At 31.1% G+C, this 13,625-nt stretch overlaps 2 protein-coding genes across 6 annotated transcripts in view; both read left to right on the top strand.

Moving 5' to 3' along the window:
- LOC105422842 (uncharacterized) overlaps positions 1-13,625 on the top strand; it is a 113,118-nt gene that overhangs the window by 47,332 nt on the left and 52,161 nt on the right. The window lies entirely within an intron of this gene.
- LOC148935142 (uncharacterized) lies at positions 6,062-13,602 on the top strand. The gene is made up of 4 exons (XM_089082468.1): positions 6,062-6,350; positions 8,855-8,973; positions 9,248-9,431; positions 9,533-13,602. Exons 1-4 carry the CDS (start codon positions 6,225-6,227, stop codon positions 9,659-9,661), a joined length of 558 nt encoding a protein of 185 aa, XP_088938594.1. The 5' UTR covers positions 6,062-6,224; the 3' UTR covers positions 9,662-13,602.

Below are 13,625 nucleotides of genomic sequence, written 5' to 3'. Positions count from 1 at the left end.
AAATGTCTGAAGATTATTTTATGGTCTGATGATTATCGTACAATAGTGTTGAATTTGTCGTCAAATTTTCGTAACTGCAAGCAGAGTGAGCCAATTTGGTGGTCGCAGGTGAACATTGTCTTCCGTTAATTAATTTCGGTCTGCTAAATTCACTGAAAGTTTCGCATGGACCGGAAAGTGGCTCGGAGTATTATGCCGTAACTTCTCTCAAGGTATGACCTTGCGCTTACACGATGAAGCTCGTACTGATGCGAACGATAGTGTAAAGGGAGTTTAGTGATGGCAATAGGGCTTCTGAAGAGCCGTAGGGTCAAATACCGGAGTAGTGCTAGTATTCCGAATCCATCTGAGCAGAAACACTGCTATCCGTAGAATCGCTTGAATTAACATTTGTAATGCAAGGGTAGATCCTATCGGTTTCTAGTAAAATTCGAGTACTTTTCAACATGTAATTTGTGTGTGTGTGTGTGTGTGTGTGTGTGTGTGTGTGTGTGTGTGTGTGTGTGTGTGTGTGTGTGTGTGTGTGTGTGTGTGTGTGTGTGTGTGTGAAAGATTTTTTCACTATATTTTTCATTTAAATCCAACTAAAGTTTGTTATATGTGAATAGCAGTGAATAATATCTTATTTTATTATTTTATTATTAATAAAAAAGTAATTTAAAAATAATTGTTGTGAAACAAATTTGGACATTATTAATATGTATCAAAATCAATTAAATTATATATTTCTAGCACGCGAAATTATTGGTAATTTTATTCGAAATTAATTGGCAATATCGTACACATATATATATATATATATATATATATATATATATACGCAATAATTCTGGCTAGTTACATTTTCTGATTAAGTTATGAAATAGCTGAAAAAATAACTTTTGTACGCAATTCTCCCGTTGATTAATAAGCATTAATTAAGGACGGTCACTTAATAGTGTCCTTATAACTTAGTCCCTATAACTTTCGGGATTAATGTGGCCTTTCAGTGCAGGCATCGGAATTAGTTGTTTGATTGATATCGATCGCGAAAGGACTTTTGGGGAACGATGAGCGCATTGATCATCTCAGCGACCTGCCCTGCCGGGCAAGAAATGACTGGAACTTTAGATCTCCCACGGGATCACGCGGCTGGTATGTACACAGAGCGAATTGGGTCGGGGGAGAAATTTCAGGCCCGGAGATTTCGCCCTGTATTAATACCCGCGGGGCAAGAAATTGCAAACAAGATCTCCGCGCCGGCACGTGAAATTAATCCTTCGCATGCAACAGTTGAGGCATCGTTGCGCATAATAGCACTGGCGTCCCGTTTAAAATTACGATAGAAACGACTCGTGGGCGCGTGCAAAGATTAAATCGGGCCCGCGATATTCCGCCCGCGCACGCGACTGCTCAGAGACAAGCACGCGAACATTTATGAGAGACAAAACGTTTGATTGCCGTACGATATCTTGGAAGCAAATGTAGTCAGAAATGATGGATTCACTCTACGAAAAAGAGAGTGTGATATAAGCGAAAGCATTCTGAGAAAAGTAAAGTAGAAAATTTTAATGTATTTTATATGTTATAAAATAAAACACACACACACACACACACACGCACACACACACACACACACACACACACACACACACACACACACACACACACACACACACACACACACACACACACACACATAAACATGTTATATAAAATAGTTTTCCAAAAATGGATAGATTAATCGTTTATATGTATAATAAATTTTTAAAATAAAATTGTATGCTGCATATATAAAATTTATTAATCTATTCAAATTTTTACTTTTCTTTTTAAGTCAATTCAGAGTTAAATCGAATCAGTCGTTGATTTATATATTTGTGTAACCATTATCTGTCGTTAACACACATCAGTGATCCATTGTAACTCAATATATCGTTAATTGGATATCAGGTTGGATTCACCAATGCAGCGTGTACAACGACGAAGCGTAATCCAAGATAACAAGGGGAAAGGTTGAACGATAATCGCCATTGCGAAGTAGAAACTGCCGGTCAGTGTCAGACATGCTGCGAAGATCGTTCATTGCTGTATAGCCGTTGCCCAAATGGGAAGCCAAGAGGAAAGAACGAAACGAAAAGGAAAAGTTTAAACCAGAAAGAGAGCGGATGGAGAAACGCGGGGCGCGGATGCGGAGGAGGATCCGCGATTTTCTTCCAAACGACTACCTTTCGATTCCATCGGAGTTACACGAGCCACTGGATTCCGATCCGCTGGCCTCTATCTCGTTCTGTCTCCTTTTCAGCGTGGGTCCGGCTCTCTTGATTGCCGCAACAAAATCAATGCTCGAGAGAACGACGAGGGGAAACGTGATGAACGGGTGTGTGCACGCTTCGTTGCATTTCGCGTAAATCGTTCGCACAAGAGAGCCAGGCGAAATTTGAAGCTCGCTGGTTAGGAATTACTGGTTAGTGCGAGCCTAACCATTTCCCACATGATTTCTTGCACGACAAATACTCTAACTCATTAGAGCACAATGCGTTTGCAGGATTTTGTTTACAATTTTTATTTAATTTAATACTCTTTAGTAGTACATGAAAATATTTATATCTTTAAAAAAATGATATTAAATATTTATTCTTGAAAAATACAGAAATTTTATTTTATTATGCATACAACATTTTCGTGATGTTACTCTTTTATTATATAAATTTAGTTACGATTGAAAACGTTAAAATTGTTGTTAAGAGCTGAAGCCCGCGAAAGTAATATTTCTTATAATATAAGAAACACAATGGATCGTCCTCAGATAGTCACGATATAGAAAATAATATGGGGAGGTTTTATCATGGGAGAATGTAGGACGAAGAGAGGATTCGTTGTTACGAATGGCGTTACTGATAACGCCCGTACGGCACGGCGCGTTTCGAACTTTAATCGTAGTTTACAGCCGACTCGCTTGTGCTCCAGTTTCACTTAGTTTCGTGTAATGCGCAAAATTGCAACTTCATCGCGTGGGACATTCTCGCGAAAAGAAAATGTTTCCGCGAAAAATGAATAATTTAAAGAACGTTTATTTTGTATTGATTATTTTTATACAGTATATATGCTTCATCATGTGCAATGTGAGAGTAAAATAATGAACTGAAAATTAAATTCTATTAAACGCTGAATTATTAATTCTAAAATTAGATTATACACTACGTAATTTATACAATAGCTCATGGATTATAGATTTGTTTGCAATTGCAGGTTGATTGATTCATTAATCGTTAAGTGTAATGTATGTATCGAGTTATGTATATATATATATATATATATATATATATATATATATATATAAATTAATATAACAATTGCTAAACAATAATTCTCTTATAATGAATCTAACACGAGCCAAATATGAATTATTTTTAATGACAAAATGATCCATTCGAATATAAATTACAGAGATATTTAACAACAATTAAACGTAACGAATTTTCATGAGAATGAAGAAAAATCCACTTTATCGCAAGCATACGAGGAGTGCGACAATGTATCGCGTTCGACCGGAGTTTCACAGTCGGCTCGCGCTCCGTTAAACGAGTGTGCACCTGTTTGAGTCTCGAGTAGCTCATCACTACATACGTGTACAGTATGAGTATACACGAGCGTACAAGGAGCATTCTCTCATGGTACTTATACTGGTCCCCATCAGCCGGAACCAACTCGCGCCCGCGCACCTGTATCATGCATGCACATTATGCAGACAAGTGAAAGCCCCTTGAAATGCAAATGTTTGCCGCGGACGCAATTAAGGTCCTCAGCGCACGGAAATCTCGACCGTTCCTCTGTTTGCCCATTGTTGAAAAGACGCGACTCCATTTGCAAAGTCAGAATCGCGAGTCAGAAAGCCGCTCATCGAGAGCCGCTTTGTATAATCGAGATAAACATTTTAGTGATATTCTCCAAAATGTATTCCGCCACATGACATGTTGGAAGCATCTAACATTAAACTACTGTCATGCAGTGACCTGACCTGAGAAGTTAATGGAATAACTGATGCTTAAAGAAACGAGATGAGAGGGAAACAAGCATTTACCGAGCTTTGTATGCCTCCTTTATCTTTTATGCTTGATGTAAAAAATATTTTATATGATTTTTTATAATTCTAATTTTCAATTATTATAATGTAATATAAATATAGAAACATAATTCTCAAAATGCATTTGTAGATTTATATTAATTAACGAAAAAAATAACTATTTTTATAATACACAAATCAATATTCAATTTAAATGCGAATGTAGACTATGAATGAGAAAAATGAAATTATTATATGGGTGGCTGAACTTTTGTCCTGATAACTAGATTGACGAACGTCCTGACGAGCATGACAGACATTCTATGCATCACAGCGCAATCATGCGATATCTACGGTTGACTGGCGTTCATTTCTATTCTACAGGAACAGCTCTAATAAGACATAGAACTTTGTTGAACAAATATTGAAATTTTTTCAACTAGTTTAGATCATGCGAGAAATTGCATTTTTTCGTTGTTCGTTTGTTTTATATGACGAGAGAGAGAGAAAGAGATAGAATTTACTGGATTTTGTGATAACACCTTTTAATAAATTCTTTTTCAATACATTTATAATAATTCTTTTAAATAAATTCTGTGAAATTAATTTGTTACTTAAAGGAGGAAACCCTTTATATTAATTTGGCATAGAATCAATTTTTCATGGAATTAAGATTTTAAGTATAATGAATCATTACAATGAATTATCATTTTGTCAAAAAAGAAGTATTTTATTGTTCCGAGCTATGATGTAGGTGTCATTTAAATTCTGTAAGAAAGTTACTGTACATGTATGAGCGTGTGTGTGTGTGTGTGTGTGTGTGTGTGTGTGTGTGTGTGTGTGTGTGTGTGTGTGTGTGTGTGTGTGTGTGTGTGTGTGTGTGTGTGTGTGTGTGTGTGTGTGTGTGTGTGTGTGTGTGTGTGTGTGTGTGTGTGTGTGTGTGTGTGTGTGTGTGTGTGTGTGTGTGTGTGTGTGTGTGTGTGTGTGTGTGTGTGTGTGTGTGTGTGTGTGTGTGTGTGTGTGTGTGTGTGTGTGTGTGTGTGTGTGTGTGTGTGTGTGTGTGAGAGAGAGAGGCTATTTTTCTGTCTATACAGCATCTCTTCAGACGAATGTTTATGTCTCGCGGGAATCTCAGGAGTTCAAGAACACGGCGATACGATTTCGCATTGGGGAAACACGGTGGCAGGCAATGCCAGCAGACATTTCCATTATAAAGACGGCCGCTTTTGGGTGGATCAAGCCGCAGGATGCCACTCGAATATGTATGTGAGACACTCGTGAAAGAGGCTGCCTGACCTCGAACTCGAAATATATTCGCTAGACCGTCCTTTTCGATGATTTCTTATAGTTTCGGAAGTCCTTCCTGTGCGCGTGTTCTTGAATCCGAAAGATTGCAAACATGAAAATATTGTAATTATTTTCAATGTTACGCTGTAAAAAAATATTACTGAAGTATAGCACTATTCAATTCATGTACTATTAAAATACTCTCTCTGATTTGTTTCTTGAAATTTATCACTCGGTTTATATTGATTATGTATTTAGAGTATATTTAAAATGAGTGTAGAATATTCGAATGATAATATGTGCTTAATAGCCTAATGACTAGTTAAGCTTTAGTATTTTATCATAAAAATATACCGTTAACATATATGATAATACAAAAAATTGATTTTGACGTAGATAATTTTTTAAATATTTTTAATTAAATTAAATAATAGAAAGAAAGAACAAAAGTTTGATATTTTTATAAAGAAGAAACTTTTGTAAGATGAAGGTAATTAAATTATAAAAATTATTAATATTTTCAACTTTTTTACATTCTCTTTCTGCAAATTATAGATTATATAGTTCTTAGAATCAACAAATTAACAAAAACATGTTTTTAAAAAATTTAACCCAAAACTATTAATCTATTAATCTATTTTTGTTATAAATTTTTGTAATATTCTTATAACACAATGACACATTATGTGTCATTAACCTTTTTATAATTAATTAATTTTTCACAAAGTCGATTTCTTTAAATTTTCGAGTTCGATATAATAGTTTGATATAAAGTTGTATATAATTTAATAATTTCGTTTCATTTCAAATACATAAAATATTATGTGATAAAAATATATTAAATATTTTTTAAAATTGTGATTAAATTTAACATGTATGTACAATTGTAGTGATGCCGCCGAAATTGCATTTAAATGTTCAAGTAATTCTTGTGCGAAATCCGAGTCTAATAATCGAGAGAACAATGATAACCTTAAAAAACGAACAGTTTCCAGAAATTCATGAATTATTCACTAATGTAAATGCGTTTTTATTTATAATTGCTTACATTGCATGAGATTCTTTAAAAATTCTAAAATTAATGGAAATTGATCAAAGATCATTAGATTTGTAATTTTACAAGATTTTATAAAACATTAGTCTGCTATATTGCTTGCTTTTTATATGTTAATTAGTAAATCGTTTTTGTAAAACTAGTATATTCAATTTTATTTTAAAAAATATCTGTATTAATAATATATGCAATATTGTGCAATTTATACTCCATAATGCAAAGAGTTATAATATGTGTAAATAATTAGTGCAAATTGCAATAATATGCAATAATATGACACATTGTAAACTGCATTGTAAAATATATAATGGAAAATGTAATTAATTTTTCTATACTATGGATCAAATTTATATATATCGAATGTAATTCAATTTCAGCTGTGTGAAATAATTATAATTTTTATTTCTAATTGCATTTCTACAGAGAAAATTTAGTTAAATAACATAAAATATGATTTCTAAGAAATAAATTTTGAAAATTAATTTCATATTAACTTTCATACTACATTTATTACTACACATTTATTACTATTAATATTTGCAATCGTAATTAAATTAAGAAACTTAAATAAACTAGTTATATTTAATAATTTTTAAATTTTTTAAATATTTTAAATATTCTAGACGTAGTTTGAGAAAAGAACGTTACAAAATTTGATTTGTAGTTTAAAAATGCTTTTTAAAGATATTCAAATTAAAAATTACGAATTAATATTATATAATAGTTAATCGTTTTTAAACTAAAACAATTAAATAACATATATAATTTATGTAAATATTAAGAAACGCATAATCCATATATAGCAGTTAAAATAATTGCTATTATTAATATATATATATATATATATATATATATATATGTATATAAAATATATATCAATAATATATATATATATATATATGTATATAATATATATATATATATAATATATATATATATCAATCTATATTAAAATTTTCTCATCAATTATAATAGGAATAACAGTAATTTTATTCTAAAGTTCAATCTTTCTTTCTTTAATTGGATTGGAAATTAATTGTTCTCTTAGATGACGCTAATGAATCCATAAAATGACGTTAAAAATGTACAGTAACAGCTCACTTATCGAAATTATTTTTATTTAAAATATATATTTATATAATATATTTTATTTAAAATATAAAAAACATAATATTCAATATAATTTTATTTTACGAAGTATTAAATTAATGTTATGTATTAAATCAAAATTAATTGTATATTTCATCTAAAAAGACAATGTATATTCTATGTCGAAAAAAGTACGCTCTCGTCATATTTATGATATAATTATGACTGAGATAAAACATCACACGCATAGTTACATACATTTGGTGTCTGAAGACACAAGTGGTAAAAGGAAATCAGTGATCATTGATGCTGGAATTGGGTTAAAATATAATGAAATGAAAATATAATGAAATTTGAGCATTGTTTTAAATAATACAATGAAATGACAATATTGTTAGTATGCAATCGTTTTTGTTTTGGTTCCTGGTGTACGTGAGGTCATCTCCATGTCGTCATGTATACCGCAAAACTCAAAACCTCGCACATATCGACTATCTATTTTGCATGTAGTCTTTTTTTTTTCATCAAATTAAAATTTCATCAAATATGAAGGAAAGCTAAATGTGATTATTTCTTACGAACAATTAGTTTAATTGTTAGTATGTGTTAATTAATTAATTCTCACGATTAATAATAGATATATTAAATATTTTTATCAAAGAAAGTATTGCGCGATTTAAATAAAGCAGGAATCAAAGAGGTAGAACATAGCAATTATAAAATATATTTTTAATGCAAAATTTATATGTTCTTGACAATAATTAATTTCTTTAACAATACAATAAATAAATTGTATTTGCCTCTTATATTCAGATAAATACTTTTAATTGATTTCTAATAAAGATTGAAGCTATCAGATTATTTATATTTCGAAGTGTAAAATATTATTTCAATTAATGTGTTTTGATACAAAATTCCTGTAATGATTATGAAATTTATTATTGGTGTTATACGATTTATATCATGTTATAATAAAAATTACTCCCATCAGATGCAAAAAATATACATCAATATTTCATTTCATCAATAAAAAATACATTCACAAAATAAATTAATATTCACTTGCAATGCATAAATTTGATACGATTAACACCCAATTCCTCATTGTTTGCATATCAAATCTCTCTTTCTCTCTCTCTCTCTCTCTCTCCTGTTATTTTATTTTTTTTGAAAATAGAGCTCAAGTTTTCACAATTTTTATATTGAGAGAAATTAATATACTAGTATTTTGTTAATTTTGTTTAATAAGGATAATGAATTCAATATGTATGCATGTTACGTATATTCAATAAAATATTAATAATAATTACGAATTATGATTGTGTACAAATTTAATCTTTATTATCTATTGATTATAATACGAATAAATTTACTAACAGATTGGAGCAATATGTCAAAAACAACCATTTAGAATTTATTGGCAAGTCTCTGAGCAAGAATATATGTCTATTTATGATTTCATAAGCCTGAAGGGAGGACTTAATTTAATGTATATACCGAAATAAATTTCTACTTTAATAATTAGAAATTTGAGCTGAAGTTAAACATTTCTAAAATTTAAATTAACGTTAACTCAATTTATCGACATCAATTTATATTTTAAAAAGAATCAATTTAAAATTCGTTTTAAATTATAAATAAATGACTTTTAAATAAGGGAATTAAGCATTACTTTTAAATAAATTATTTTTATTATAAAAAAATTTTTTATTTTACAAGCTTTAAAAAGAAATAGAAATCAGTTTATATTATATCTAAATGTGAAATATGTACAGAATTTATGTGGTAATGGACGAACCAGAGGAAATTGAACTATATAGAGATCAATCTTTTGTTCAACAAAAGTATATCTCTCATCAAGAAGATGACAAAATTGATGCTACTCGTAATCTTAAATTTTATATGCACAATTTTGATACTTCAATATACAAGATGAACGATATAAAAGTACTGCAGGTATATGTCTCATTTAAAAAAAAATTTGTAATACAATTACAATTCTTTGATACAAAATTTTCCGTTAAATTTAAAGTTTAATGACAATACTAATCATTTAGCGAGCTCTTTTGGAAATTAGATCATGTGATGATCCTCGAGCTGCGTTTGATCATTTCTTTGCCAAAACACCAATTCCATATACATGCGAATGGAAAGAAATCGATAGACAATTAAAGATTCTGATGTAAAGTGAATTTAGTGAGATTAAATATTAAAGAATACAAAAAGATTTATTCATTATTCATCATGCGTAATTTTTTGCTGTTGGAACAAATGAAATTATGAAATACACATTCATGAGATTATCTTGTAAAAAGCTGATGATACTTTAACGAATAAGTAGACGTTAATTCACGACAACTCTGAAAAAAATGAGATATAATTATGAAAGTGGAAGAAAGCTTTTGGACGAATCAGCTGCTACATCGCGTGATAGCGAGAGATAAAATGAAAGAACAGAATGGGAAAGTGTAACTTCATCGTTTATTCCTATATGACGCCGTTTCGGCAATTACGGCGCTGCAAACTCGTTGGAGAGATGGAACCGGACAAAATTTATTCCATTTCACGATAAGTTCCTTCGTTATTGCATTTGCGTTTGGCTCTATGTGGCTCATCGTTTCGCTTAATATTACCGTGAGACATTCGCGTTTATTCAGAAATGCAGCGAGGATCGAGAGGACGGTTCTTATCGATCTCTCAGCTCAGTGCACAATTTATTGAATCTATGATCTAGTCGGTTATTTGTTTGGTTACCTATACGTTAAGAGAAGGACTATCGGCTTTGATCGAAAATACTAGTTTTAGAGCATTTAGTGAATGACGAAGCGTTCATAAGTTCGAGAAATGCAAAGTGTACAGCACGTGCTGCGCAAGATTTAATTCAATCACTTGTATTTTCATGAAAGAAGCTAAATGGATTTCTCTTTATTTTGCAAGAGAAGCTTGTTTCCCCGGGAACGGTAATCTGAAATTTATTCTTCCAGTATGGACTGGCTGGCTGTTATTCCGTAGGAAACTCCCTCAGAAAAAGGGAGAAAGAGAGAAGGGAGATTACAAAATTGAAAAACGAAGTGTATTCGCCTGCCTCGCTTTACGCACGTGTGCACGTTGTTTTATTCCGCTTCTCGTTTGTTGAAATATAAAATAATGGAATGTTGTCCTGTTGCGACGCGCCATCGTTATCTTGAAAATTTTGTCGATTGAGATGGTTAATTCCTGATCAACTTGGTAATGAGTAGAAATTCTGTTTAATTAATTGTTTGTTGAATTTGCTCAAATTATTGAATAAAGTTGATAGATGTTAAAAAGTTCAAGAATAATTGATTGATCAAGCAAACTCATACGAAGAAAGTACACTCAGAGCACACTCACATACCACTTGGGAATCGAGGTATTCCATGTACGAGTTCGTTTCTAGATCTCTGTTTATCGTGGTTTAATTATATTTGCTTATATCATTAATTCGTTACGTGACATCCTTGTGAAAGCAAGCAAATTGTCTCTTGATAAAATAATATTTTATCATTTCTACTCATTTTGTGAAATGATTCGTTTATTGCGGATGTAACGATATCTCGTATTAATATTTCATTAAGATGTTATAAGCTGAGTTGTGCGATATTAAAGTAATGTGAATTAATTGAAATAAAACTATGAGTGTTATTATTCCAACAAAAAAAAAATATATATATACATTTATATGCACACACACACACACACACACACACACACACACACACACACGCGCGCGCGCGCGCGCGCGCGCGCGCGCGCGCGCGCTAATTTCAATTGAAATATTAAGTAATATTTTTCTCTTTAAATTAAAATCATTCGCCTTAGAAATGTTAAAACGCAAATTGTTTTATCAAGAATTATATTTTAACCAATAATGATCTCTCTCTCTCTCTCTCTCTCTCTCTCTCTATCTCTCTCTCTTTCTCTCTCTTCGTACACGAATGCATCGATTTCAGCCATATTTTCTATTAAGGAGTTGTAATCATAATATTCGCCAATTTCAAATTTTGAGAAAAGTAAATAGATAAAAGGCGGCATTGACTTCAATTAGACAATTCTTTTTCTCGGATTGGTTGTTGAGAATTGGTAGTTTAATTAACAAGTCTGCCTGTGGAGGTAATTAATTTCTACGATTTCTCGCAATATTTGTACGCCTTTGGCGTTCATTCAATCGTGAAGGAGTGAGGACGAAACCTCGAATGGCCGAGAGGAAAGTAGCTCGAATAGTGGACATATTCAGCATCGCCGTCGGGTGGAAATTGCTTTTCCTTCTCGCTGTACAACAATTCGTGCTTGCGTATGCGTCACAGACACACATAAACGCCTGGAGCCTTGATATTTTCACTATACGCCATACCACCCAGCGCGCAAATAGAATCCGCAAATTCTTTCCTTCTTTTTTCGTCGCCCGCTGGGTATATATACGTGTCGCCTCTACTCGTTTCTTCGCCCCTTTTATTTCTCTCCGTGATTGTATTTTCTTATGAGAAAATGCTTCCCTTTACTTCGCGTCATCATCTCGTCAATTCGCGCAGTTGACTCGATTACGTAATTTTATAAAATAGACTTTATTGCATCATTTATAAGTTTGCATCTTCTCTCTTCTTGATAATTATGCGCAAAAACATAATTTTCCGATTGTGAATGTATTTGAGTTTCAATATTTACAATTTTTAAGATTTTTGTTTATAAAAAAAGTAAAGCAAAGAGAAGATAAAAAGGAAATGCAAAAAAATTTTTATTTCTAAATGTATTTTTATATTCTGAATGAATAAAGTATGTACATTTGTATATTGTGTAAACATTTGTGACATACACCGTATAAAAATTAGTTTATACTAGAAGAAGAAAAAAAATATATTTTATATATCTTTACTCAATTTTTATAAAATATTGAGATAATTTAAAATTTATGGGATAGAAATATATGCTAATAAAATTTGCAAACATTTGAATCTCTACTATCTTTCTTCTGCTGGTCATCAATTTTTTTTATTCGTCCACTATCGTTGATTTTTCTTCCATTCCGTAGTGACGAAAATCTCTCTTGGTAAATTGAATGGCTTTGCGAGCAGGATGGAAGCACCTAATAAGGTCGTGCCGGCTTATTGAAAGTTGGATTTCCGCACGTCTCCTCAATGTAAGGACCAGACTGAATCTAACAACGAAAGATCCCTATGCGAAAGAAGTCAGAAATCATGTTTACCGGTAAAAGAATTTATTAAGTTGTTCATACACAAAAAGAGGAAAATATAACGTCAAAAGTTTTCTAATGAATGTGCTAATTAGTTTCGATAATAATTAATTTCCTTAATGCTTGAATCACAAATATCAAATAATTTGATAAGATACCTAGAAATTTCAGAATAATTATTTTTAAAGAAAAAGACCTAATGTTTGCTTGTAATAAATCTCTTAAAATCGTGAATTATTTAAATTTTTAAGATTTTTTAAATTTTCTTATACATAAAAGAATTTTTTTGTCTCAATTTGATCAACAATGCGCATCAAACATCTTGGATGTTTTACTTTTATATAATTTTGGAATTAAAAATCGCAAATTTAAAAAAAGTTTTGTAGATTTTATATATACATATAGTATAATATATAAAAATATATTTCTAAAAGGATGCACGTATTTTATAAGACATCGATTGCACAAACTCGATTCCGTTTATGACTCCGTAAAGAAATTTTATAATCGACATAGAAAAATCACGCTGGAAACGGATTATGCTGCACTATTCTTATATCCATGTTTCTCAATAACAGGATTCAGTACGTGATGGCCATGCCATAGGTGGAATCTTAATAAGATATTTTTATAGATTTTTCGTGCTGGCAAAGATGACAACAATCCATAGGACATTTTTGGAATTGCAGATGATTTATTTGCCTTCGACTATTTCACAAACATTTTATGATTTATAAAAATTAAATGTAATTTATACAATATTTAATGACGTCTTATATTATCATTCTATCTTCAACAAAGCGTACTAGGTTTTTTATTAAAATTATGCAGTTTTTAGTAAAATATTTAAGATAAGAAAGACTTTGAATTATCTTTATCACAAAAGTATTAGTAATAACAAAGCACATGCTTTTATATTTCGCTATTTCTCCATAAATATT

This window comes from Pogonomyrmex barbatus, unplaced genomic scaffold (genome assembly GCF_055798465.1).
Source record: "Pogonomyrmex barbatus isolate J1 unplaced genomic scaffold, ASM5579846v1 scaffold6, whole genome shotgun sequence".
Taxonomy (NCBI): domain Eukaryota; kingdom Metazoa; phylum Arthropoda; class Insecta; order Hymenoptera; family Formicidae; genus Pogonomyrmex; species Pogonomyrmex barbatus.
This window is presented reverse-complemented; position numbering and strand designations above follow the sequence as displayed.

Coding starts and splice junctions, on each gene's coding strand:
- LOC148935142 (XM_089082468.1), top strand. CDS start 6,225: ATGCCGCCGAAATTGCATTTAAATGTTCAAGTAATTCTTGTGCGAAAT. Junction 6,351..8,854: donor TTCATGAATTATTCACTAAT/GTAAATGCGTTT, acceptor ATTTACTAACAG/ATTGGAGCAATATGTCAAAA. Junction 8,974..9,247: donor CTTAATTTAATGTATATACC/GAAATAAATTTC, acceptor GTGAAATATGTA/CAGAATTTATGTGGTAATGG.